The sequence below is a fragment of the Monopterus albus genome, unplaced genomic scaffold (genome assembly GCF_001952655.1).
Source record: "Monopterus albus unplaced genomic scaffold, M_albus_1.0 scaffold6.1, whole genome shotgun sequence".
Taxonomy (NCBI): Eukaryota; Metazoa; Chordata; class Actinopteri; order Synbranchiformes; family Synbranchidae; genus Monopterus; species Monopterus albus.
In genome coordinates, this window is record NW_018127886.1 from 6,767,168 (window position 1) to 6,792,901 (window position 25,734).

The 25,734-nt window shown below is 39.6% G+C and overlaps 2 protein-coding genes across 2 annotated transcripts in view; both read right to left on the reverse strand.

The window, feature by feature from the left end:
* Positions 1-22,139, reverse strand: part of LOC109968517 (piezo-type mechanosensitive ion channel component 2) — a 26,930-nt gene extending 4,791 nt beyond the window's left edge. Inside the window, exons 1-41 of the mRNA XM_020614841.1 lie at positions 22,029-22,139; positions 21,793-21,852; positions 20,667-20,815; positions 19,840-20,004; positions 19,404-19,445; positions 19,090-19,122; positions 18,696-18,808; positions 18,043-18,218; positions 17,707-17,883; positions 17,391-17,555; positions 16,800-17,000; positions 16,480-16,684; positions 15,926-16,027; positions 15,646-15,811; positions 14,500-14,743; positions 14,273-14,369; positions 13,548-13,707; positions 13,050-13,139; positions 12,862-12,950; positions 12,486-12,551; positions 12,285-12,391; positions 12,005-12,125; positions 11,105-11,176; positions 10,770-10,936; positions 10,099-10,298; positions 9,705-9,866; positions 8,454-8,795; positions 8,053-8,311; positions 7,524-7,712; positions 7,203-7,410; positions 6,891-7,023; positions 6,670-6,817; positions 6,324-6,538; positions 5,422-5,580; positions 5,073-5,220; positions 4,608-4,796; positions 3,929-4,021; positions 2,483-2,652; positions 1,738-1,854; positions 1,042-1,121; positions 590-824 (exon numbers count right to left, since the gene is read on the reverse strand). Of these exons, the coding sequence (XP_020470497.1) occupies positions 590-824; positions 1,042-1,121; positions 1,738-1,854; positions 2,483-2,652; positions 3,929-4,021; positions 4,608-4,796; positions 5,073-5,220; positions 5,422-5,580; positions 6,324-6,538; positions 6,670-6,817; positions 6,891-7,023; positions 7,203-7,410; positions 7,524-7,712; positions 8,053-8,311; positions 8,454-8,795; positions 9,705-9,866; positions 10,099-10,298; positions 10,770-10,936; positions 11,105-11,176; positions 12,005-12,125; positions 12,285-12,391; positions 12,486-12,551; positions 12,862-12,950; positions 13,050-13,139; positions 13,548-13,707; positions 14,273-14,369; positions 14,500-14,743; positions 15,646-15,811; positions 15,926-16,027; positions 16,480-16,684; positions 16,800-17,000; positions 17,391-17,555; positions 17,707-17,883; positions 18,043-18,218; positions 18,696-18,808; positions 19,090-19,122; positions 19,404-19,445; positions 19,840-20,004; positions 20,667-20,815; positions 21,793-21,852; positions 22,029-22,118 (6,104 nt within the window). The 5' untranslated portion in view covers positions 22,119-22,139. The remainder of the gene's footprint in view (positions 1-589; positions 825-1,041; positions 1,122-1,737; positions 1,855-2,482; positions 2,653-3,928; positions 4,022-4,607; positions 4,797-5,072; positions 5,221-5,421; positions 5,581-6,323; positions 6,539-6,669; positions 6,818-6,890; positions 7,024-7,202; positions 7,411-7,523; positions 7,713-8,052; positions 8,312-8,453; positions 8,796-9,704; positions 9,867-10,098; positions 10,299-10,769; positions 10,937-11,104; positions 11,177-12,004; positions 12,126-12,284; positions 12,392-12,485; positions 12,552-12,861; positions 12,951-13,049; positions 13,140-13,547; positions 13,708-14,272; positions 14,370-14,499; positions 14,744-15,645; positions 15,812-15,925; positions 16,028-16,479; positions 16,685-16,799; positions 17,001-17,390; positions 17,556-17,706; positions 17,884-18,042; positions 18,219-18,695; positions 18,809-19,089; positions 19,123-19,403; positions 19,446-19,839; positions 20,005-20,666; positions 20,816-21,792; positions 21,853-22,028) is intronic.
* A 776-nt stretch (positions 22,140-22,915) lies between these two features.
* On the reverse strand, positions 22,916-24,409 carry LOC109969116 (piezo-type mechanosensitive ion channel component 2-like). The gene is made up of 3 exons (XM_020615796.1): positions 24,289-24,409; positions 23,890-24,050; positions 22,916-23,191 (listed from the first exon to the last, which is right to left on the reverse strand). Exons 1-3 carry the CDS (start codon positions 24,407-24,409, stop codon positions 22,916-22,918), a joined length of 558 nt encoding a protein of 185 aa, XP_020471452.1.
* Positions 24,410-25,734: the final 1,325 nt, after the last annotated feature.

Sequence of the window (25,734 nt, forward strand, 5' to 3'; positions counted from 1 at the left end):
TTCTGCTGACTCAACATCTCTGTTACTTGCGCCGCTGAAATATAATCCTCTTCTGCTTCAACATCCTCATTCGCTTCTGATTTATTAGCTCTTTTCCCTCTTGGAGGCATTTTAATAGTTGTAGAATTTGTTCAAAGACTTGAAAATGTAGAAGATGTGAAAAATCGTAGAACAGACAAGAGGAGCAGTAAAGACGTCTGCTCTCGCTTAAAGAGTAAAGAGATTACTATTGTTTGCAGTGACATTAATGTTGACAACAGTGCTTTAATTTTAAGCTAGATTACAATGTTATCAAATCAATCATAATAAAGTATATTTCCTGTGAATTGCCGATGTTTGAAGATTCGGTATGAACTGTATATTACTCCACTCCAAGTGACTAGTTTGAAATCCTAAAAGAGCCAAAAACACTTTTGAAAAGGTGAGAAAACATGATGACTGACAATCTACAGACCTGGCTGTGAACAATGTAATGAGAATAATTTCCTCTCAAAGTAAAATTATTAAAATGATATCTATTTAAAGAGGTAAACTCCACAATTATAACATTTATGGACAGAATTCATTTCAAAGTTGTTGCGTTACCTACCCATGTCCAGCCAGAAAGCCCAGACTGGAGGGGCTGACTTTATCACTGAACACCACTATCTCTATGTTGCGACACTGGTGCTCAGAGGAGGTGAGAACCGGGGGGCACTCCTCCACCACCCACCACTGGTCTGCCTCTTTCTCTGATGTCCTGTCAACCTGCTGAAGTTTGACTGACATGGGCCTGAAGAACGCCAGCGCCTGGAGTTCTGGGCGGACTGACAGGTCTGACAGGTCTGAGAGAACACAGCCAGGCTTAATGTACTGTAAACTGCAGGAGTTACATGTACATATACAGGACTGATCACTTTGATCAGCTGATTGTCTCTAGAGTCCAGCCCTCATTGATAAACCCAACAAAGAATGTAAAAAATCCCAAACTGAAGCACATATTGCTATTATAATTTCTGAAAGTATATCTGTAATATAGACATACAGTAAATTGTAACTAACCTACTAGCATCCTGGTTGCCATTTTGGACTCTGGTCCTTTATTACCCCTGATGAACTTTGGCAGCAGAGAGTGAATCATCCTACGGGACAGAATAACGCAGTTTAACATGTTTTTAGCTCAAAATGGAGAAAATATATTTGAAAATAAGCAATATGAATGTCTGGGTTGTAAAAGCACTGAGAAATACTTAATAACATACAGTATAACTTAAATGGGGTCATTATAATACATTTTTTTAGATGTGAGTTTATCTTAATTTTTTTATCACCTACAGAACATTCATCCATTCATTCATTTTCTACCGCTTAATCCCTGAGCGGGGTCACGGGGGAGGGGCCGGAGCCAATCCCGGCCAGCAATCGGGCGAAGGCGGGGTACACCCTGGACAGGTCGCCAATCCATCGCAGGGCTAACACATAGACAAACAACCACACACACGCACATGCACTCCTATGGGCAATTTAGAGACACCAATCAACCTAAGCTGCATGTCTTTGGACTGTGGGAGGAAGCCGGAGTACCCGGAGAGAACCCATGCAAGCACAGGGAGAACATGCAAACTCCACACAGAAAGGTCCCAGGTGGGGCCCGAACCTGGAACAGCGCTAACCACTGTGCCACCGTGCTGCCCCACCTACAGAACAAATATTAGTAAAAAAACAACAACAGCTGTTTGTGTGTGAAATGAGACTCACACAGGTTTGCTGCTGTTGCCTTTGAGCATGTAGATGATCCCCTCTCTCAAGTCCTTATCCTCAAACTTAACAGTGTGTTCTCCCACCGTCACTGCATTCTGTGATATGGACGCATTCCTGAGGAGGGCAGGAGAGCAGCATTAAGTATTGTATGTGTTTGGTATGTCTTTATCAGCTTTGTACTTCTGTGCAAAGAGCAGTCAAATTGTTTTAAAATGTAGTTTACAAACAGCTTCATAACATGTTTAACAAAGTGAAAAGATTCTGTGGCAGTAAATATTAAAAACAAACTAAACTCAAATCACACCAAATGTAGAGTCTTGCAGTACAAACAGGAACATTACATTTCATGTAGGCTCCGTGTACAGCTGTTATATCCATTCACATATTGACTATTAATCTGAAGCCTGTGTCTAAATGATTTAATATGAGGAAATTGGTTTTCCTTTCTTTGATACATAAAATAACAGATTGATGAAAACAAACTGATCAAAAATACAAAGCAGAATAATAAGTGGGAAAAAACCACTTGTAAACAAAGTATGAAAATGGATCTAAGCACTTAACATTTTAGAGAAACACATTTATCGGCACATGTGAATGCCTGGAAATGTAATTCAAACCAATATATGTACGTAGCATCCAAGAGCACATGAATTTACACATAGGCACCCTAAAAACCATATGCAAGTCCACTGATCCTGTTCTAGGGATCTGCACTGCATCATGAACCACACGCACTGACCTGAGCAGTGTCCAGCGTAAGGTCATGTATATGTGAGAGGAGTTACTGAGCTCCTCTATCATAGCCTGTCGACTGGCCGGGCTAATGCTCCACAGCAGGCTGGCATCACTCTTGATCTTAGCAACAACAATGTCTTCAACAAAGTAGTTCATTATAAACTGCATAGCAGACTAGGAGAGAGGGAGAGAGAGAGAGAGAGAGAGAGAGGATTAAATTTCCACAGATATCTTAATGAATAAAATCACAATCACAACAAGAGACACTTAAACAGCAATGTATTGCTGCCGCTATTTGTTATAATGAGATGTTAAATTATTTTGATTTTCTTGTGACAGAAAAAAGGGTCTTTGAAAAAATGACCGTTGGGTGGAAGATTTTACATATTCTTTGGAACTTCAACCACTAACTGAAATATAGTTTCACATACAGTATATGGCCAGAAGATGCATCTATAATGCTATCACACATCCTACAGTGGATCATATCATTTCCACTCCCTAACGCCCACAGCCTGAGTGTCAGAAGCACAGACTGACTTTACCTGTTGTCAATAATGCTGTGACATGATTGATCAGGAATTGTGTAGACAGTTTTTATTTATCACGGCTCATGAGCTGCATTTATGCTAGGGTTGCAACTGTAAGAGATCTTCATAATATAATAACAGTCTCAGATATTATGTTTCATGGTATTATGGTATACGGTATTACACAGTTACTATTAGTATCGTTCTTTTTTTTCAATACTGGTAATAAGCAAATGTGCATGATATGATAACCATCAATTTTCAAACCATGATATACCCTGAAACCGGTAAACAAGTGCAACCCTAATTCATGCATTATTTTGCATGCCTACAGTATTAGACTATGGATTCATTGACTGGCTGGAGCCCACCTCCTCAGCTCTCCTCAGCTCAGCAGCCTCTGTCTGGCAGTGCCCTCCCCTGAATCAATTATAAAACAAACTGGCTTAAATTCCTTAATGTCTTAGTAAGTAGTGACTTCTGGTTCGTACATGTATCCTAATTATAGATTATAGATCTTATTGAGAGTTATCTTTGACTCTTGGATCTCAAATTTGGTTCGATTTTAAATAGTTTCTGAAAATCAGCCCCCAGCCCTGAGATACTTCTCTCCTGTTATCAAGAAAACGTCCTCCTTGTAATGAGATACAGGGTAAGTAATTTTTTCTCAAATGGCAGTAATACGCTACCGTACATTTGAGACTCAACATGATGTAGTGTACAGTATTTAGCATGAACAGAATAAGAATTGTTTCCCCTCATGGCCAGAGCAAGTTGTTAAGATTAAGACAGGTTATACTGTAGTGTGATAGCTGGTAGATTATACACTTATATTAAGTACAGTCCTTGCCCTTATTGTGCATGGTTTTGTATTTGGTCTCAGCTTGGTGTTCACAATAAAATACAGTGCATCATCTTACTGGATGGGTAGCATAGATTTTGGTGAGTCGGTTGAATCCAGCTTCTGTGTACTGAACCAAGTTCTGCTCCTGGGCATTCATGGTGAACAGAGGCTGTAAAAACACAGACAGACCCACTGGAGAGTAAAACATACATCTACATTAGAGATGGACAATTGCAAAGGCATAACTTGTAACCACTGTAGTGAACCATGACGGTACTGCAGGTTCGCCACTTAGGTCTAGACTGAATAAACTATCATGAAATTTTCATTCATGGCCACCAGATGATGAAGTTTGATGATCCCCTAACTTGTCCTTTAACACCACTGTCAGGTCAAAATCTCAGTTTGTCTAATACTTTGATTTATGATCAAGGACCTACACATTCCCATCAGCCTCAGGTGTACTTAGTGTTTAGTGTTAAGTTTTATATGGTGAAAATGGGAAACATTATGCCTGCTAAACATTAGCAGCTCAGCTATAGTGATGATGCTGTTAGCGTTTAGCTCAAAGCACCACGGTGCCTACCTTCCCACTCATAAAACCATTAGCCTGACTGTAGACTCTTAGAAGAAGGGGGTGGAGCGGGACAATATCATCATTATATTAAATGATGATATTGCTGACTTATCCACAAGACACACACAAAGCAACAGAAAGCTAGCACATAGTTTAAAGAACATGTATACATCTTGACCTCGTATCCTGCGATGCTGAGCTGGATGGAGACTTCCACTGGCTGATTGGTCACTCCAGCTGCTGACTGGACCAGTGACATGAAGAGAAGTGGGAACCAGATGATGCTGATGAGAGCAAAGATGAGAAATCCTCCCATCCCATATTTCACCACCTTCTTCTTCTTCTGCCCTGGAGGGTGTGGGAATTTCTGGAAGAATGAAAAGAAAAATAATGACAAATGCCCTTTACAAATAAGAGCAATGTCTTCAAATTACTTATTTTGACAAATGGTCACATACCAAAATCTCATATTTCAGAAACTGTAACCAGAATATTTTTATTTAATAAGCCTCTGCATCAGCGATACAGTAGATGCGCCTTTAATATTACCTATAGGTCAGTTTCAGTGTGTGGTACTGTAATTACTGGGGGCAATACTTAATGATGAAATGCAGTAAGCAGTACTATGCATAGTTTCACTTACTTTCTCAGACTCCCTCCAGCATTTCAGGATAAATATGTTAGCATAGATGTCTTCCACACAAATCCAATTGGACAGCGACAGAGTGGTGTCGGTCCAAACCCAGTCCATCACTGCCCTCAGCTCCGTCAGGAAGGGAACCAAACGAAATCTAAAAGAGGAGACAAAAATAATAAAGAAATAATAAAATATGCAATGAAGCTGTTTTTAACATTAAATACCAAACAGAAAATAAATCCGAAACTCTTTCTGTGTACAGCATAGAAATGTGTTTCATACAGTGAGGTTACAATCACTGTATGCTGTTGATGGAGATATTTGCGTTAATTGAAGCCAGTGACCATTTTCATACCCTTGGAAGAGGAAAAGGTTCAGGTAATTGTAGTGCTTTGTGAGGAAGTTCCCCAGGATGCGGTTTGGGTAGCCACATTTGATCTGGTAGGCAGACAGGCCGAAGTAGATACACTTTACAAAGTACCAGATCTGAGCGACAGGGTTCCTGTTGAACCTCCTGTGGAGCAAAACAGACACAATCAGAGAAGGAGATATTAATGAAAATATCTTGTCAGTGTCTGCAAATCAGAATCATATTTATAATTTCTGATGTGCATTCCCTCCCCTCTCTATGATTTAGGACTCAGAAATTCAATTACCACAAAAAACAGGCATGCCAGACTTAAAACAGGGTTAGAATATTCATGAAGTTGAGGTATGTGTAGTGAAGTTAATATATTTCCAAAAAGGCATTGCTTTGTTTTATATTCTGAAATGAAAGTGAAGATATGGAGTTGTTATGAAGATGAAGTCAAACACACTCAATGTGTGTTTACATACAGTAAATGTATGCTCTGTACTGTGCACTCTCTTCTTTATTTATGATCTTATAGGAAAACATTGTCTAACCTTTTTATTTTTGTCACATGAGTTTTTATAAAGCCATTACTGGAAGATAAACCAAAATACATCTTTAAAATTGTACTATGACCAAACGTGAAGATAATCCTGTTGTTTTATAATTTATGTAATGGCCCAGCAGAGCACAATTTACTCTAAATGCATTCATACTTTAAACAGTACCATTTAAATTTGTTTGATTGTTTGTTTGTAGTGACATTGCACACCCAGTGCCACTTTAGTCTCAAGGTGTGAACAAAGTAAATGAATGAACAAAAATTTTCATTTCGGTTTACATAAATTAATTAAAAAGTTCATTGAACAAATGAGGAGAGATCAATTTAACTGGTGAAGCCTGACCTCTCAGTGACCCAAGGGAGGATGAAGAACAGCCAGAAGTGAATGCCGAACACCAGCACCACCTGGAAAACACACTTTCCCAGCAGTGACTTCTTCAGGTAGAGGGCCCGGTCCACTATCATGGTACCAAACTGGATGAGCAGCATGACCAGGAAGGCCTCTGGAACCTGATCCTCTGACAGGGACTCTGTGATGTCGGCTGCTGCAGAGTATTTCTACAGAGAGAAAAAGATCCAACAGACATTTTATATTGCATGTAACATGCATTTTAAGTGTGAACAGATATTGTTTAATAACATTAATTTGGAGGTATATTCTTGGTTTGATAAGGAACACAGGCTCTTACCCCAAAAGCCCAATATCCATATATGGTGATTATGAAGTTGACTACATCGATGAGAAACATGAGAGCGTAGACATCACACACAGGGCTGTAGTCTGGATGAATGATGTCATAGAAAAACTGCCTTATAGGCAAGTAGATATGAAGGGAGCTGTAGAAAAAAAGCACAGATACAGCATTCTGCAGCTCACAGATATCATATCATATCATATATGACAACATACACTTCTATGATGGCAGCTTTGGCCTGGAACATCCTCTCTTTGATCTGCTGTCGGATCCTCTGCTTCCTGGTCAGTGGAGGCTTGTTTCGCTGCTGTTTTTTCTTCTTGCTGTGCTGCTTCTTGAGCTTCACCTCTCCAGGAATAAAATGAAACATGAAATGGAGACATGTTATGTACAGTATAGTATAGTGACTGATGTCAGACAACAATCAGAAAAAGAAGAACAAAAGAGAACAGAAAAGAGCAAAGAAGCAGAATTCTCACAGTGGATTCATCCACACTACACATGGATAAAAACATCTCAATATTCACCCCCACATCCTGCAGAGTCTTCTGTTTTCCTTCTACAAAATATGGAGGTGGTCGAGGCGTGGAGAGGGAGGAACTTCAACCGGCGTGAAGGTTTCTCCTTGCTGCCCACTTTATCACCACCTGTCATCTTCTTCTTGTCCACTTTCTTCTTCAGCTTCTTGAAGAAATCAGGCATCTCAACCTCCTTGTTGTCCCACAGCCCGTGACACTGTACAGTCAGGAACACAGAGTTTTGGCAACATTGTTGGTGGTCCCTTAGAAGACATACAGTGGTAGATTTGAATGAGGAGATGAATATTAATGGTCACTTTTCATAGTTACCTTGAGGATTGACCGATGGAAGAATAGAGCGAGCAGCTGAATGAGGTCAAAAAGGACATAGCCGTCTTTCTTCTCTACCCCAACCATGTTGGGGAGGGCAAAAGGCCGCTCTGCGTTGATGCCTCGGTAGGTAGAGGTGGTCCAGGGGAAAAAACCAAACTGGGAAAAATACTTCACTACAACATTTAGCTGGGTAAAACACAGGAGAGAGATAAAGAGTTCTGGGTTGTGGATTAGTTTGTTTTGTTTTTTTTGGTCATTTAGTTATGACAATGTGATTGTTTTTAACCAGGGCACCATTGTGAATAAGAGCTCAATCTCAACTGGGTTTCCCTGTGAAAATAAAGATTGATGATGATGATCTGCTTTTTGCTGAAGTAAACACTGGTTTCAGTTATTTGAAACAATGTTACTGAGAAAACATACTGCACTGCAGGTGGCGGAACTGATGCGAGGGAACAAATTTTGGTTCAAAAACCCTTAAACTTGCATGTACTGTAACATAATACACGCTGTTGCAACAACCTACCTCTGTGTAGATTATAGCGGTCATCCAGAAGCGTTTGGTTGGTCGGGGCACAGACATCATGGCCCAGAGGAAGATGAGAATTGGCAGGATGAGGGAGAGGAGTGAAGCTGACACGATGTGGTTAAGGATGATGACAAAGTAGCACAGCATCTCTGACTTGGACACCATGGTGTTATAGAGGGCAAACAGTAGTTTCAGTGGCCTCGGCAAAGTTGTAAAAAACTTGATGGACTCTGAGATCTCATCATTTTCAAACATACTAGAGGAAGAGAATGGAAGAATAGACAAAGAGGGAAAGAAAGAAGAAGAGATGGACATCAACAGCTTGTCTCTCTCTCTTGCAAAAAATAAAAGTTGCTCATATTTTTTGCTCAAGAAAAACAGTCCTTGCGTTTACTGACTTGTTGAGTAGGAGCTCGCTGGCAGTGAGGTTCCTTGTTTCCTGACTTAGAGGCCTGGCTGATGACTCTGGGAGGTCAAGACTTTTCTCTTCATCACTCTCCCTGAAACCCGGTAAGCTGCATTCTGGATACTCAGCGTATTCATTGTCATCTTTCTGCTGTTGTTCCTCATCGGGATTTTCTCTCTTGACCTCATCATTCTCTTCTTCTTGTTCCACCTTCTCTTCTTCCTCTGTCACTTTGCATTCTTGGTCAGTTTTTCTGTCACCCTCCATTTCCTCCCCCCCCTCATCACTCTCCTTTGGTTCATGGACTTCTGTTGGAGGGGTGGCATCTTCATGGCTTTTGAGAAAAGCTTCATGTCAGAGATATTGTAACTTCAAGAATCAAGGATGTTTGCACAACACAACTATACCCAGAAGAAAATCTGCAATATTAAACTGACATTCTTTGGACATTTTAAGCATCTAGTCAAGGCAAGAGAAGGCATGTTTCTATTAAAAACAACAACAACAAACATTTGCCAGAATTAAGCTGCTTGAGCCAAGAAAAGAGTATTAACAAATCCTCTAACTAAGTGCAGCACAAGCAGATGGCCTCTTCACTGTGGTGGAGGAAGTATGCAGATACTTAAGTTGAATGAAAGTTCCAGAACTATACTATAAAAATACAACATTATAAGTAAACACCCTTCATTCACAACCTAGTGGAGTTAATTGCCTGTAGGTGTGAATGGTTGTGTGTCAGCCCTGCGATGGACTGGTGGATGGATGGGACTCTGGGTGCAAATTAGCTGCTGAGCTAACCCTGGCACATTTACACTGATGTTGTTAATGTCAGGTCTGATTAATGTGCACTGTCCCACATAAAAAACATTCTTTATTAATGATCATTTCCTGATCAGATCTAAGTTATTTAGTTGGAAGTCTCCTAGTCTTAGCCCGCTTTTCTGGTCAGAAATATTACAGTGATGAAACAAGATATTATAAATGGCCAAACTCTTGTGCAATGTCTTTGTGGAATGTTTAAAGGATATTACATATACTACAAGCTATGTTTACCACAGCAACTATTTTACATCTGAATGTATATATATTTACTTATACTGAATGTATAATTTACATATTTAAGATGCACAATCCTTGAAGCAAAGCTCACTTGACACTCAGTTCAAACATTCAACACTCAGACGTTCTGGTTTGGTCATTTTAGTCTTGGAATCTCTGCACAAACCAAGGATTTCCCCTTTACCTTGATGGAAGTTCATCAGTGTCAAAGGAGGTCAGGTCAATGTTGGCTGTTTTCAGGAACCGCCGTCTAAGCTGGTCAGCAGCAGGAGGCACAGCGGGAGGCTCATCCAGCTCCTCCTGGGTCAGCTGCCGGGAGCCCAGCGCCGTCTCATCTGTCATACAGCTGAAGGTGAGCAGAAGGGAGCGAGCACATGAGTATACAGGCTCTACAAGAGAGGTAGACTGTGGATATGCTGTGTGAAATGCCACTTAAGCAAAACTGCACCACTCACAGTAAGGTTATCTGTAATGCACGTACCGTACTGACACAGAGAAAGAAAGACAGTGGAAGCAGGGAAGAGAATGAAACCATGAGAGAAGTAAATGTGTGACTGACTCAGAGTCTAGTGACATACCTGGAAATGCTGCTGCCCCAGGACACTCTGGAAGCTTGGCTCTTCAGCTTGGCGTAGCCGTGGTGTGAGGAGAGGACAGTGGACGGCGAGGAGGGAGGAGGCAAGGAGTCGTCCAGGTCGTCTTGAGAGGACAGTGTGTTCTGACGAGACATCCGGCTCTCATAAAACTGCTTTACACTCTCCTGGCTCACCTCTTTGCCCTGAAGAGAAATATATATAATATTATATGCATATAATAGATCATATTTTACTACATGCTTGATAAATACTAGAATGGACTCAACCAATACTAGCTTTTGAAGGATGGCCTTTTTGGTTTAAACCTGCTGACAGCACATAGTATGTTCTCAGTAAAAATATTCTAAATCTTCAAAGGTAGGTTATAACTGCATGACAAAGTTATCTCTATTTAAAAATATATGTACAAAATGTACATGATACACTTTTGCCAATAACATACACCAAATACGTTGCACAGTTTCCATAATTTAACTGATGTGAATTTGTTACTAAAATACATACAAGTCATAATCACATAAAATGTTTGCTGAGTTTGGATTTTTCTGTGTCAACATTCAGCATGTAAAATATCAGTTTGATAGTGAAGGACTAACAAGTCTTTCAACAAGACATTTCCTAAATTAATAATGATCAGTTTCATTTCTTTATACCTTCTTTTGCTGCTGGTTCAGTAACGCTCGCTCAAAGCGCAGCACTTTGGAAATGTCCCGGCTGTCTTTACAGAACGAGTTCAGGCCCTCTGTCAGGTCGTCTAGAAGAGACTGAACAAACACCCAGCTGAACTTCAGGGTGCTGATGATGCGCTGCAAGATGTTTTCTGTAAGAAGAGAACATACGTGAGTAATGTTGAGTATGAATGTGCCGGTATACTAAGGTTTTCTCTGCTCTTGCTTAGAGCAATAACAAATCAGACAACCAGCCAGTCATAAAATAAACCTTTCTCTCAGAAGTTTACTTGTGAGAGTGTAGTTTGTTATGTGTTTACCTTTTTCTTCCTCTACCTCCTCCACAATGCTTTCTTCCAGTTCGTCATCACTAGAGTCCATCCTATCAATGCCTGGAAAATAGACTTTATTGTGAAATTATTTTTGCAGCCGGTCTGTTCATCCAACAACAGCAGAATATCGCCACAACTCCTCACCAGATTGCTGTCAAATTTATGATCCCAGAGAACTATTCCTAAGGATTCAGGTGAACTCTGGACCTCTCCTCAAGCTTCACAATCAGGACAAACTATCCATTAAAGTCTGGTGCACACCAAGGAACCAAAATATTTCTATCTGGGCTTCCATTGCCCCTTGTGAATGTTTGCTGATGCTTTTGGTGACCTGGCCTTTCCTCTGTTGCCATAATATTCATATTCACAAGAAATTCATCAAAAATATTAATCTGTTGAACAGGGTGAGTCAGAGTTTTAACTAATGGGCTTCTCCATTTTGGGCACTTTGAGCAGAAACCTTGGCAAATAGGATACTGTGTCTTATAATCTACAAGACAGAACACCTTTGTGTTTTCCAAGCACATTCATGTGTAAGAGAGTAAAGTTGTAGATTTTTTTGTATTGACACTTTCAACAAACAACAATATAGTAAACACAGTGTAATTAAATTCAATTATTTTAGCTGTTTTGGGCCATTTAGCAAAGTTTTCATCTCATGTGTAATAGTGAGAGATTTTGGTGTCCATACAGTAGCCACTGGAGGACATATTGGTTCCTGTGGGGATCAAACCTGTGACCTTTCAGTCTTAGAAATGTCAATAAATGTTAAAATCATCATCAAACTGTTTGTGGTGTGTGGGTGGCAGGACTGACTGTTACATTCAAAGATATGATTACACTCAGGCTGATTACAGAGATTCTGTGACATAAATGCTGCTCTCTCACTCTGCTGTCTTTTCAGCTCTCTTTTTGCTTTCTTTTTCTCTTCTTTCTTCATTTTCTTCCTCTCCTTCTTCAGGTCCTTCAGGGCATTTTTAGAGCTGGTCACCCAGGCGTTATAGGCCAGCTGGGGTATCAGAGACACAATAAGACACAGTTTGACTGGCAATTAGTGAGACAGAACAAACATTAAATCCCTTTTCAAGGGGCAGCTATTAGCCTTTAGCACATGGAAAACATTTAAAGAATGGCTACTTCGTGTTTCAGGAGCTGTTCTGGCTCTTACCTGGAGAGCAGATTTCTTCTTTGGTGGTTTCTCCTCCTCTTTCTTTTCTTCCTCCTCTTCTTCTTCATTGTCACTCTCAAACAGGTGATAGCCACAGTCATTTTCCACTGCATAAAACAGAGCAGTGTCAAAACTGTGTCATCACCATGAATATTGTTGAGCCGTTGAGCACCATTTATGCTATGTGACGTTGCAGCTCACCTCCAGGTTGAGAGACCCAAGGCTTCCACCATTTTCCTGCATCTCTCTTTGCCTTCTCCTCATCACCTGGGAAACACAGTTCACGCTGTTCAAGCAGGAATTTGGCTTTTCTTCCCCTTTAAGTATTAACAGCTGATGAGCTCCATGGGTCATATTATTATAGTAGTTACTGAAAATGCATTATAAAACTGGACTAAATCTCCTCTCATCAGCACAAAATGATCTTACATCATAAAAACAAACTCTTCAGTTATATCTGATATGTTTTTGCTGCAGAACTTTGTTTCTAAATTATATTGCATGGAATGTACCTAAACAATTGTGAGGGCGGTTGTTAATTAACAGTAGAAACAAAAAACAGATTCACTTGTGTTACCCAGTGTCACCTGCTCCTGATCAGCAGGAGATCCTGGTGTGTCTGACTGGGCAGGTCGAATCTTTTGCTTAGATTTGATCTTCTCCATCCTATAGGAAGAGGGTAGGCAGGTAAGCTCATTCCTTACTGTTTATTATTTTCATCAGAGGACAGTTCATTTAATCACCGTTTCACTGTCTGTATCTTACTGTTTCTTCAGTGTCTCCACAGATTTCTTCTCCATCTCCAGCCTGGCTGCTATCTGCTTCTTCACCTTGGCCTCAAACAGCTCAGCGCCCCTGGGATGTAGAGAGAGCCAGAGGAAAAGAACATGACTTTACTTATTGTTACCACTATCTATGTTATCATCGCTGCTTGTGTTTTTACTATTTTCATGGCTTGTACTTTGTAGAGCACTTTGTGAGTTTGTTAAGGAATAGACAATATCTTATTACAGTTATTTTGTCTATCATAATTGAGCTGTGTTGTGTATCCATGTTTTCCACAAGGAAAAAACACACACAGAAACCTCAGGTTGCATTAGAGAGTAATCTAAGTAACCTTGCCTAAGATTCTAGTTTCAACTATGTGATTTGGTACTAATAATAGGGAAAATAAAGGCAGTGCACAACTACTATCACACTGTATCTTCAAAGTACTAGTACCGTCATCAAGTACACTTGGGATTGAAACAGGAGGTTGAGTACCTGGAGGCCAACATCTTAGAAGACCTGAGGTCAGACACCACATAGAGGAAGTAGTAGCTGAGGAAGACCCTCCTCTGTGCCAGGAGGACAGTGAAACAGATCGCATCCCAGACGATGCCAGCCTCATCCTTCGGCAGCTCACACTTATCGTCACGTTCAGCTGAAACACACACAGAATAAAATAAATAAAGGTAACCTGGCAAAACAGTTAGGGGACACAGACACTCAATAAATTCCCTGTTCCCTTTTTTCAACATTCTCTTCAAACTATTGGTTTTCAGTCATGATAATACTGTTTGTGGGGTACAAGCATTTCTTTTATTGTGTAAGATTTTTTTTAAGGGTTTTGATTCTTATTTCAATAATCATACAACTTGCAGTAAATTTGAATAGCTTATTATATAATCTATCTATTATTTGTTAATTTTATCATTCTGTAAACAGAATGTCCTCAAAAGTATCAAATTATATGGTAATTCAAAGTTTTCAGTAATCTTTTTTGGGTCTAGAAATCAGATCTATGTAAAACAAAATGTATTTAAAGTATCTGACACTAGCACAGTCAAAACATATAATGCATAATGTATGAAAGCTACATGGCAGTGGCAGTATTCATGTAATATAAAACCCCACAACATATTTTGATCGTACACTATGACTATTATTCAGTGTAAATGTTATAACATCAATAATTCATATACGGCATTCTTGTTACGGGCACTTACGGATGTCATATGCTTTGATGGTGCAGAACATACTGAAGGCTTGAATTAACCAGCAGCCATTTTTCAAAAGGCTGTCCAGGTAGCCACAAGACCCGAGCTAATCACAAGAAGCACAGTAAAGGCAAAAGAGGCTATAATTAGCAGTACAGAGCTTGCAGAAAATGCGAAATAAATAGTTGCACTTCTTTTTGTACACGCCATTGCACTTTTAGTGAGTGGCAACTCACGGACAGCAGGTTTTTCATGGCGATCACAAAGCAAGTGTATCCGATAAGCCAGTCCCACAGTCGCAGAATGTATCTCACAGGCTGCATCAGCACGCTGCCACCAAACAACATGAAGTAGAAGCAGGCCACCAGGTAGCCCATACAGAAGATGTTGATCCGTGTGGTGCCAGTGATGAAGATGAGGCAGAGCACCAGCCAGAAAAAATAGCTGAAGACAAACACCTTCACCATATCAAGGTAGCACCTGAAAACATTTCACCAATGAGAAAGATAAACATGAAAACAATAGCAAAAGTAATTTTTGCTTGATAAATGAAATATACATATAAATAACAAATTATCAAACCGACTAATTTCCAGTCAATTAGGGAACTAATTATGATGGCTGTTAGATTGCTGTACATTCACTATATAGAAAGACATACTGTATGTCAAACCACTATATCCCATTTATTGATGACACCTATAGAGAAGGAAATGAAAACCATACAATCCACAGTCCAACTCAAAGACCAGCTTTCTTACTATAATACAGCCTCTTTGACATCAACGATTTGTCCAAGACTATGACTGATGTCAAATATTCTCTGTGGAAAATTTTGTTAATTTTCATTTCAGTAAAAAATTCTGTTGACAGTGAGATGGTAAAGGCCTTCAGCTGGAAGTGAAATAACAGCTATAAGCAAACCATGATGGAAATGGGAGATGTCCATGAGTGCTTATCCAGCAGTTTCAGTTTACCAGAACAGCATTCATGAATTTCACAACACATAAATTAATGATCTTACTCAACCGCTTCTAAAACAACCACAAACCAGCGTGATGGACTCCCAATTCTCCACCTGCAGATTATCCTACAGGCAGGAAGTTGTTTGAAGAGATTAACTAAGAGCTCGATTACAGAGTTCCCTGCTCTTATCCAGAGTCTATAAATTCAGCTTTTGAGCTGTGTTCAGAAAGAGAACAAAATATATCAAACATCGATTATATTACATGTATTTCGGATAGTATGGATAGCCATGAAAAATTCAAAGTGACATTCAGACAAGTCTTTCAAGTCTGAGGCATAATGGAAGTGGGACAAAAAAACTTTTAGAGAACATTAAAAATAAATAAACTGGAAGAGCAAGTATTAATATTTCTAACCTGCAGTGAAGAAAGTTGTTGACTGGTATGAACTGGTTGAAGGAAGAAGGATCCAGACTGCGACTGATCTCAACGTTGTCTCCGGCCAGCAGTCGCACTGCTGCTCGGTTCTCCTCCTCAAACACCTGCCACTGTAGAGATGAGCACAGCAACAGGAGGTGGTCATCTGCAGAGAGCGGGAGAGGAATGGCAGATATGACATGAGGAATTATAGACAAGAACTAGGTTTTACAGAGTCAGGGGAGAAGAGGAAAAACAAAGGTTGGAAAGAAAGACTCACAGAATATGAATGAAGAATTGGGGTTCTTGGCAAAGTCAGGCAGGTAAAACCACTTAATGACATTAGAGGTCAGCGGCTGAACTGCAGTCCTCCAGGGGTAATCTGACAAGCATATAAAATAAAGTGGAACAGAACAGCATAGAATGAGGTGTGCATCTTTAATACTGTATAAAATAGTACTGAAACAATTAGTTGACTAATAAATTAGCCAGCCAACAAAAAACCTATCATCAATTATGTTCATTATCAATCCAAAATTCTAAAAATCCACTAGCTCCAGCATGACTGACATCTGGATTCTCAGTTTTATCTAATTTTAAATGGAATATCTTTGGATTTTGGGCAAAAAAAACTATTTGGCCTTTGAGAAATTGTGAAAAGCTTTCATTAATATTTGCTGACATTTCATTATTGATTGTCTCCATGGATTTTCAATTTCTTATTCAAACTCAGTTGCTTTTAGGAAGATTAAAAATGCATCACTTTTTTCATAACTTTAAATAAATTGTATTATTTTATACAAAAAAATACACATATTATTAAAAATTCCATACCAGCACAGAGAGCGGGAGGGATGCCAATGCAGATTAGGTACTGCAGCACCATAAGCCCGGCTGTAAAGCAGCAGTATTTGGGCCACACTTCCCCAATAGCCTTCCTGCGTCGCCGAGACAGGACAGCCAATAAGGCACAGGAATGGAACAGGGCATAGAAGTCCATCCTCTGACCAATCACGTTGACTGCCACGATTAAACTGATCTGAGAAGGGCATGCATGTTCAGAGGTTAATGTCAGCTATGCTAAACAGTTCAGATACACATGGATGGATATGAACGCATACACACACACGAACACTTGAGTCATTAAAAAGTACCTCTAGTCCAAATTTGTAAAAGCAGAAGTTGATGAAGTACTTGACGCAGGGCAGGATGCCGAGATCCAGGTGCTGCCTTGTGATGCCCTGGAAGATTATACTGAAGGGTGGGGGTTTCTGGTCGTTATAGAGACGGAAGTAGAGCTGGTGGCGGTGGACAGTCGCCTCGAACACCAGCAGCCCCAGCACTGTCAGATGGTTCTACAACACAGAACACATTTTCTAGAAAAAAACTACTGAACTGGGACATAACCCAAATTCTCAACTGTCCAGAGACATCCTAAAGTATGTTCCTGCAATATCCTACAAATCTTAACAAAATGTTTGTATGGTGTAAAACAACTCAAATTCTCAGATGAACTCAATATGTGCCTCTTGAGTTAAAACTGGATTTTTATTGTGTCTTTGGATCTCTGAATTTTGTGGTTTTGGTCCTCTGTCTGAGATCTTCAGCATCTCATTAAAATTTTATAACATGGAGCCTACTTTCGCTGGTTATACCTACAGTAAATGAATAGGTGAGTCTATTAGAGCTTGTGTGATGGTCATGATTTACAGGAACAGTCAAACTTGGCAGGTACTTCACTGTACCCCGAGACAAGGAAGGATCCTGCCGTCACTCTTGCGCAGCGCTCCAACCCAGTAGATGGGGTCTATAGGCTCTTTGTAGAGAATAGACTTATTGAGCAGCTCCACCATGGTCTCCCTCAGCTCCACTCCACCATCAAGACTTGAGCTATTAGAAGTTACCAGGTCCTGAGATACAAAAGACAGGAATGTAAGTAGGAAGGTGAGAGTCACTGCCAACAAATATATAATTATGACAAAAGATGCCTGGAGCTCATGACAAAAGACAAAGTTCATACTGTTTTTTCTAGCTGTCAGAGATCCCATTGTGCATACTCACAGCAGTGCAGTTGTAGGAGTAATTAAGGGGTTCGATGACTTTGAGCTGGTAAAACATCTTGCACACCACCATGACACAAGCCCACACAGCAGAGATAGTGCACGCCAAAGGTCGTAACCGTGGGAATGGGAGCGCAAACACCCACAGAACCAGGAAAACCAAGTTCATCAGAGAAACCTGTGAAAATATAAATCATGATGGTTTATGTACTTGCATTTTTTCCTAAAATACTTGAGTGAACACTGAAATCTACACTTTACTTGAAACGATTCTTTCCACTCTGTACATCAACAAAGTTATCAGAGAGTAAAAAATCTGTCTTTTCTGTTTTCCCACCTCTTCCAGCGACACCCAAATAATGCCAGAAGAAACAAATTTGAGGCTGTGGAGCTCCAGCAGTCTCCAGCTGAGCTCCTGAAGCTTGCCAAGCCCTAACAGAGCCTTAATTGTCAGCTGGCCTACCCGGTCAACAATCACAAACCACTTGTCGTCACGACTGCTGGGGCCAGTTTCTAAAGAGACAGTACCAAGAAAAGGGAAGGAACAGAAGATGAGACATTAAATGAATATCGTCACCGCTATAGCTCTCACATGGCTCATGCAACAATTAATGGCAAGAAAACTGTCTACATTCCATTTCTGTATAACTGAAGAATAGTCAATAACTCAAACATTTTTAAAGAAGCAGGAATAAATAACATACTACTAATAACTAATTAACTAATGAACAGAGTCCTAAACATGCTAACACAAAACCAACACGTACATGTGAGTCATTCAAATATAAAACAGACATAAACTTGCAAAAGACTCAATGGCCAGAAATTTAAAGAGTCAAAATTCACATGATCAAAGTACTGCCAGAAATTCATTATTGGCAGAACAAAAAAGCAACACTGGTTTCTTGGAGAATATGGAAAACCAACTGTTGCATGAAAAGGCATAATTCAGTAGCAGTAACTGTCCCAACAAAAGGAGACTGCAGTTACCCTCTCCTGTTGCCTCTTCCTGCTCCTCAGCTCCTTTTTCTGAGGAGGTTTGAAGTCCGACTCTGTCCAGAGTCTCCTGACTTCTCCCATTTCCCATCTGCTCCTTCACAAGCCTGCATGGTGATAGTATTTCACATTTTTACATAATTACTGGAAAACTCTTAATCAGAGAAACTTATGATGACTGAGTAGGAAGGAGTTCAGTGTCAGGTTCAGGAGTACAGGTTGACACGTATCTACAGACTTGTCAGTTTTAATTAATACAACATGCCACCGTAGTATTTCTAAACACATAGATTATAATCCATGTAAGCATAGCATAAGTATATGTAGACACAAATATCAAGTCATTAGAAGTAAACGGTAAGAATCAAAAGTTGTGCAAGAGTCTTACCTTTTCTGGAACTTTTCTATGTTTTCTTTAATGCTGGGAATAAGATTGAAGACAGATGTGTGAACATTACAGAAATCATTATTAATATTTCTGTAACTGTGAAAAGTCATATTAACAAACTTATTTTTACTCGACCCAAGCTGGATTTATTTTTCTCCTTTAAGAAGCAGGCCAGCTCTTCCACATTTAAACACTGATTGTGATTACTAGATAGTGTGAGATACATTCTATTATGAGGGGTCTTTACTCAGTGTCCAAGCGTCTGAAGTGTGAGTGCAACAAAACACTTATGGAGGAATAAATTTATCTCTTACGTCTCAGATACCACATTAACTGTATTCCTGAGCTCTTCTTCTCTAGGTGGAGAAAAAAGAGGGTCAGACAAACAGTCAGAGCTTATAAAGCATGTACAGAAAAAACAGTAAGCGCTTCTTTTATGAAAAGAAAAAAGCTAATTTCATTCATTATTGGTAATGGTTTATTTGAAAAAAGTACTACATTTCATCCATTTACTTGCACTATCTCAAAAACAAAATCAGTAATTCTTCTATCTACATTTTGCCAGTGGCCCTTTAATAGTGACCAGATGTAACTAAGTATCTGTTTCTCAGAGTACTCTTTTGTAGTGCTTTTGTGCTTTTTCTTGAGTCACCTTTAACAAAGTGATTTTGATGGATATTTTTATATCAAGTAACAACATCTTTGAGCTGGATATGCATCGCTTTTCTGCACATATTCTTGCCGTCTCACCTGGAAGCCTGTCTGACTGGTACGTTGTTGAGGTCAGTGAGAGTCAGGAAGTCTGAGTTGAAGTAGTGCAGCTGGAGGATACAAGCCAAAAGGAACGCAGCAGGAAGCAGAATACGTGCAAACAGCTCTACTGTGCGGTATCGTTCCAAACCCAGGTCACGAAGACTAGAGAATCAGAGAGGAGAATCACTGATAAAAAGGACAGGGCTGCTGTAAGGTTGTAACAAAATTCTCTTGCATTATGCCCCAAAAGACTCCAAAAGCTAAAAAAAAACTTTTTGCTTCACAGTTGTATAACTCCACTAACAAGCCAAATTCACAGGAATGGTTCAGGTCACTGACCCTGACCTTTCACCAGCAAAATCTAATCAGTTCACCCTTAAATCCAAGTGGATGTGTGTGCCAAATATGAAAAAAGGAGTTTCTGAGATATCACATTCACAAGAACTGGACAAATATGAGGTTACAGTGACCTTGACCGTAGACCTTTGACCATCATAGTCTAATCAGTTCACCCTTAAATCCAAGTGGATGTGTGTGCCAAATGTGAAAAAAAGGAGTTTCTGAGATATCACATTCACAAGAACTGGACAAATATGAGGTTACAGTGACCTTGACCGTAGACCTTTGACCATCATAGTCTAATCAGTTCATCCTTGAGCCCAAATGGACACTTGTGCCAAATTTGAAAAAAATTCCTTCAAGGCGTTCCTGAGTTATCGCATTCACAAGAATGGGACGGAAGGATAGTCCATGGCTATCAATGGTGCAGAGGCATAAAAAAACAAAGCGTAACAATTCCAAACTTAGGCCACACAGAGACTCACCCATCCTCTGACATGCCCATGATCTGTCGAAACAGCCCAGACACACTTCTGAACTGGTACATATAGATAGCTATCAACACCAACATGGAATAACCAACCACCACCGCCCAGAACATCTTCAGGACCCGACGCCACAGGTTGTAATGAACCTGAGGGGAGAAGAAACAGACATAATACAGAGCACTTTTTCTCTCAGGCTACAGATCTTAACATCATTATTGGCCTCAAGATATTTTAACAACTTACTCTGCTGCTACGGTCATTGTAAATAAATTCCTTGTTTCTATATTTTATAACTGCTTATTTAATAAAAACACAGCGTGAGTCTGACCTACTGAAATGAGACAAAACACTTTTTTTGTCCTGAATGTTCTGCATCTCCCAAGGAAGTAGTTAAATTACGTAGTGTAGTCTTTAGTCGTCCCATCGCACACTCAAGTATATAAAACATCAGGGTGTTGCTGATGTTGTCAAAACAGACGAATTATGTGATTTTGTTATGCGTTACCTCCGCAGCCATTAGGCTTTCCTGTAAGTGCCTACTATGTTTCTAAAAGGTCAGCAGAAACATAAGATGGGGAAGAAAGACCAGGAAAACAGCAACAAAAATGGCTGTGAATGTGCTTATGAGTCATAATCAATACGTTAACTGTAAAATAGTATTGATTAGCTGTAGATATTGTGTTTGTGCGTATGTTCCCAAAGTGCAGGTAAGAATTATAAACAATTTCTGCACAAACAATAGCAAAATGATTCACTGATGATAATTTAACACAGGAGTCGATACATTACAGTATAAGATGAACATGAAGCTGCAGTGGCTTAGTGTGTTACACAACAGCAACTCAGCTATAAAACCAGGTTTCCTCTCCACTCAGTTACTCTTGCAATCTCTATATCAAATTTCCACCTTTCATCTACTCTACTATGTATATACTCAGAGAAGGAATGCATATACAGAAAGTCCATTTTCACACAAAGGAGTAATAAAATCTCTATACAAGATATAGGCTGTAACTTACAGCTTCAATGGAGAAGCTTCATAACTAAAGTCTACTTAATTTCAAAAGCCATACAGTGTACATGTGGCTGGCCTGTTATCAGTCAGATCACTAAAATCACTAACCTGGTAGAGGACAACACAGAAGAGGAAGAGGACAATGTAGAGGATCTTGTAGACGACCACCTGAACAAGTGAAACATGGTAATTTTTAATCGTACTGACAGAGAAAATGGTGACAAAACAAAATAAAAGTGGTGACAGGTGAAAAAAATACTTTTGCCCTGTGTGATCAAACATTAATAATTATAAAAATCATTAGACTTCTTCTGTACTACATTTTGAAGTCTGTGAATTGATACCTTTCCAGAGAAGCTGACCACAAAGAACATGGAGCAGCAGAAGAGAATCCAGTATTTCACCAGCATCCCTTTCACACCTGAAATCACCATTGCTACCACAGGTGATGGCTGATTTTCCTCACCTGAGAAAAGAAATATTATAGACATAAAGAGAACAAGGAGGAGAACAGTAAAAGAGTAGGGAAGAGAGAGGGAGAGCAGAAAGAAATCTTTAACATGATTTACGTTCTTCAGAAAGGTCTATCTGGAGTGTGTTTACATCCAAATGAATTTAGTCATAGCCTGGCTACATGAAAGGAGAATTTTTATTAGGTCTTACCCCAAACTAAATAACTAAACAACTGTCTTAAGACAGTGCACACAATCTTTATAAAACCCATTTTGAAACAAATTATGTGACATGACTTTGCCTTTATCTATAGATTCCTCCTTTTTGCTCCTCTCCTCCTGTCGCTCCTTCAGCTGCTGACGAAACATCAACCAAAAGCTGAAGTTGTAGCAGACCTGCAGCACACACAGTATAACATGAGTATAGAATATGTAGTGCAAACGCACTGTTTCACAATTTGCAATAATAAAACATCGTACAATCTCCAATAGTAAACATAGTTGGGATCCGACTAAAATTTGTGTAATAGAATCTGTAGAGCAAAAACGTTTCTCTGAACTTGGCTGCCAAAATAATAAGATGCAAAAATAACCTGTCATACAATACATACAGTAGTTCTCGGATTCCAGTGAGTAAGGTGATGAAAAGTTCTTGTTTGATTAGGTAGAAGAATGGTTTAAATTTAATTAAGTGCCTTTAAAATGATAAGATCTTTAACTGAGGTCACTATAATTAAAAAGAAAAAAAAATCTTTTCATTTAAGTCACTGTGCTATACTCTAGCTGACCTTTGCCCCCAGATGGACACAGGGCGCAGGGTGATAACTGTTCAGGTCGAAGTCCACTATCACAGCTGGGGGCAGACCGGGGTACAGCTCGGCCCGGCTCAGACGCAACCCGCTCATGAAGCCTAGCACCACCAGGACAGTGCCGTAGATGGCCAGGAAAGGGGCAGACATCATAGCGTACCGCCGCCGGTCTCGCATCATCCAAATTATACAGGACCACACCAGCAGGGCGAAAGTCAGCCAGTTGTTGTAGGTGATACTCCACACCTAAAAAGTGAATACTTTTGACATGGTTGCATCTTTACAGCCAAGTAACTCCTGCAGTGTTTCCACATTCTTTATCCATATATCACTGCCATAGTATTAGCATTATGCTAAACATAGAAATTTTACATTAATGCTGATATACCTATATACTCAAGTTATTGCATATTTGTTTGGTCACCATCATTATTCAAATAAACTAGCAAATAGCATGTCGAAGGGACAAGTATTTTGCTCAGCTAATGCTATGTGCTAACCTAGCTAGCTTAGCTGGCTAACATTTAGTTAATGATCCCAATTGAAGACATTACTTGGGGGTCAGGAGAATAGTGTGGAGCACTTTTTGTAATCAATAAACTGAAAAATAATTGACTAACTTAAATGTGAACAGATTTATCTCACAGCAGTCTACCAGTTAACTGTAGTATGCTGCTTTTAATTAGATTTTTTTAAGTTCTGATTTCATGTTTTACTATTTATACTTAACATTTATCTTTAGCTTTAGCTATGTCTGCTTATATTTTAACTGCCTTTATTTACAGTACTTTATAACATTACTGAGATAACCTATGCTGCACATACACCATACTATTTTTTTCTACATCTCTCTCTTCTCCTGTTAAATTCCATAATTGCACTAGATTGGTGGTTGCTACAAGATTCACCACACAAACTCAGAAATCTTCAGAAATCTGTTTTACCATCATGATAATAAGAGCGCTGACATAGCTGTGTTTTTGCACCAGCCGACCAAATATGACCAGACCACTTGGACCCGAGGGTGGAGGCAAGGTCCCTGCCAGACTGTTCTGGACACTCTCACTCTTCTCCTCCACGTCTCCCTCACCTCCTGCCTCTAGCACTAGTGTTAGATAGATGAAAAGATTTAAAGACTAAATTAGAAATAAATGACTTTAGTAAACAGGTCAAACAAAATTAGACTGATGACACTCATTAAAAGTTTGTGGACAAACCAAATATAGTTCTGTGATACCTGCTGATGTGACAGAGTTTAACATATGTATTGCTGATGTTTCAGGACACTACACAAAAAACAATAGTTGCTGAGGTAATGTATTTGGAGACTTGAGTGTGATTACCATGTAACGGCAAGTCTTTGCCTTCATACTGTCGTTGAGGGTAACAGTTTGAATACCCTTCCCCTTCTAACAGAGATGCGAGATCATTTCTATGGACATTTTCCCAGGAAGTGCTCGTCATTAAGATCATTGGCTGAAGAAAGAGAATGCATTTCACTGAAAGTTTAGGCCAGATAGGTTCATTTAAGTAATACCAAAAAACTGTGAGAATAGCATTAGGATTTTTTAAGAGTGCACACCATGGCCAGAATTTACAGTATATTATCACTATTCACATATCTCACCTTATGATCAGACTAATAAAAATGTGATTAATCTTCTCAACAAATTTACTTGCCTCATCAGGTAGATAGGTTTCATCATCTGTGCAGCTCAAAAGCTGAAAAAAGAGAAGATCTTGGTTTGGTTGCCTTTTGAAATGTTGATGTGTAGGCTACAAGTGAAACAATCATACATCTATGAAGTTATCCATGATTTATTTTACAGATATTATGAGCATACATTTAGAATGACTGACTGTCCAAATGCCAAAATACTTTTTTGTATGACCCATCAATATAATTTAAGAGAAAATTGTCCATGTTTGTAGATTTACCTCCTGCTGATCTCCTGAGATGTAGATGACCCTGGAGAAGCTTGGAGGAGCCTCTGGACTCTCGAGTGGACTCTCAGACTGCTCGGCATCAGTAGAGTCCTGAGAAACAGACAGCATAAAAGCTCTTCCTGTAAGTTAGTACTATATGAATACTGTGTGAAGCTAATGAGCCTGTGTGATTCTGCATTACAAATAACATTTGTTTATGCAAAAAGACTAGCCACTGGAAGGGAGAGTGCGACAGTATTCATAGAAACTTTTTTTGTAGAATTAGTGGTAGTAGAGGTACCACTGGCAGTTGTAGAGTCTAACTTATAACAGTGGTAGTCACAGTAGTAGTAGTATTTATGGTTAAAGAGGGCACTGTGTCCTGGGAAAAAGAGTTGAATATTTACTAAGTAACCCCCACCCACAGAATGGGAAATGTTCTCTTAAAATCCTGCCACATTGATGGTAACCCAACATTTAAAGTTGGAGCAGAGGTTGCAGCATTGTACCAGTAGCAGCTGCAGCAGTGGAAGCATTAGCTGGAGCAACAGTAACATTAATATAGTGGCAGATGTCATAGCAGTAGCAGTAGGATAGTGATTCGCCTATGCATATGCAATACTTTATACAACAACCTGTGAAGCACCAGTGTCTCACACATAAATTATCTATCGTCTGCGTCTGAACGAAATCCCCCTTGAAGTAAACAGAGATACACAGACCTTCTCTGTGATATGGGCCCATTTGTGCAGCAGAGCCACCAGTGTGTAGTACAGGAGCAGCAGAACCAGAGGGTTGATGAAGTCAGGCCAGCTGACATGTGGGTGTAGACCCAGAGTGTGCATGTCTGAACTGTTGATTCT

Coding starts and splice junctions, on each gene's coding strand:
- LOC109969116 (XM_020615796.1), bottom strand. CDS start 24,409: ATGACGAGCACTTCCTGGGAAAATGTCCATAGAAATGATCTCGCATCT. Junction 24,051..24,288: donor CAAAGACTTGCCGTTACATG/GTAATCACACTC, acceptor ATCTAACACTAG/TGCTAGAGGCAGGAGGTGAG. Junction 23,192..23,889: donor GCGCTCTTATTATCATGATG/GTAAAACAGATT, acceptor TTCACTTTTTAG/GTGTGGAGTATCACCTACAA.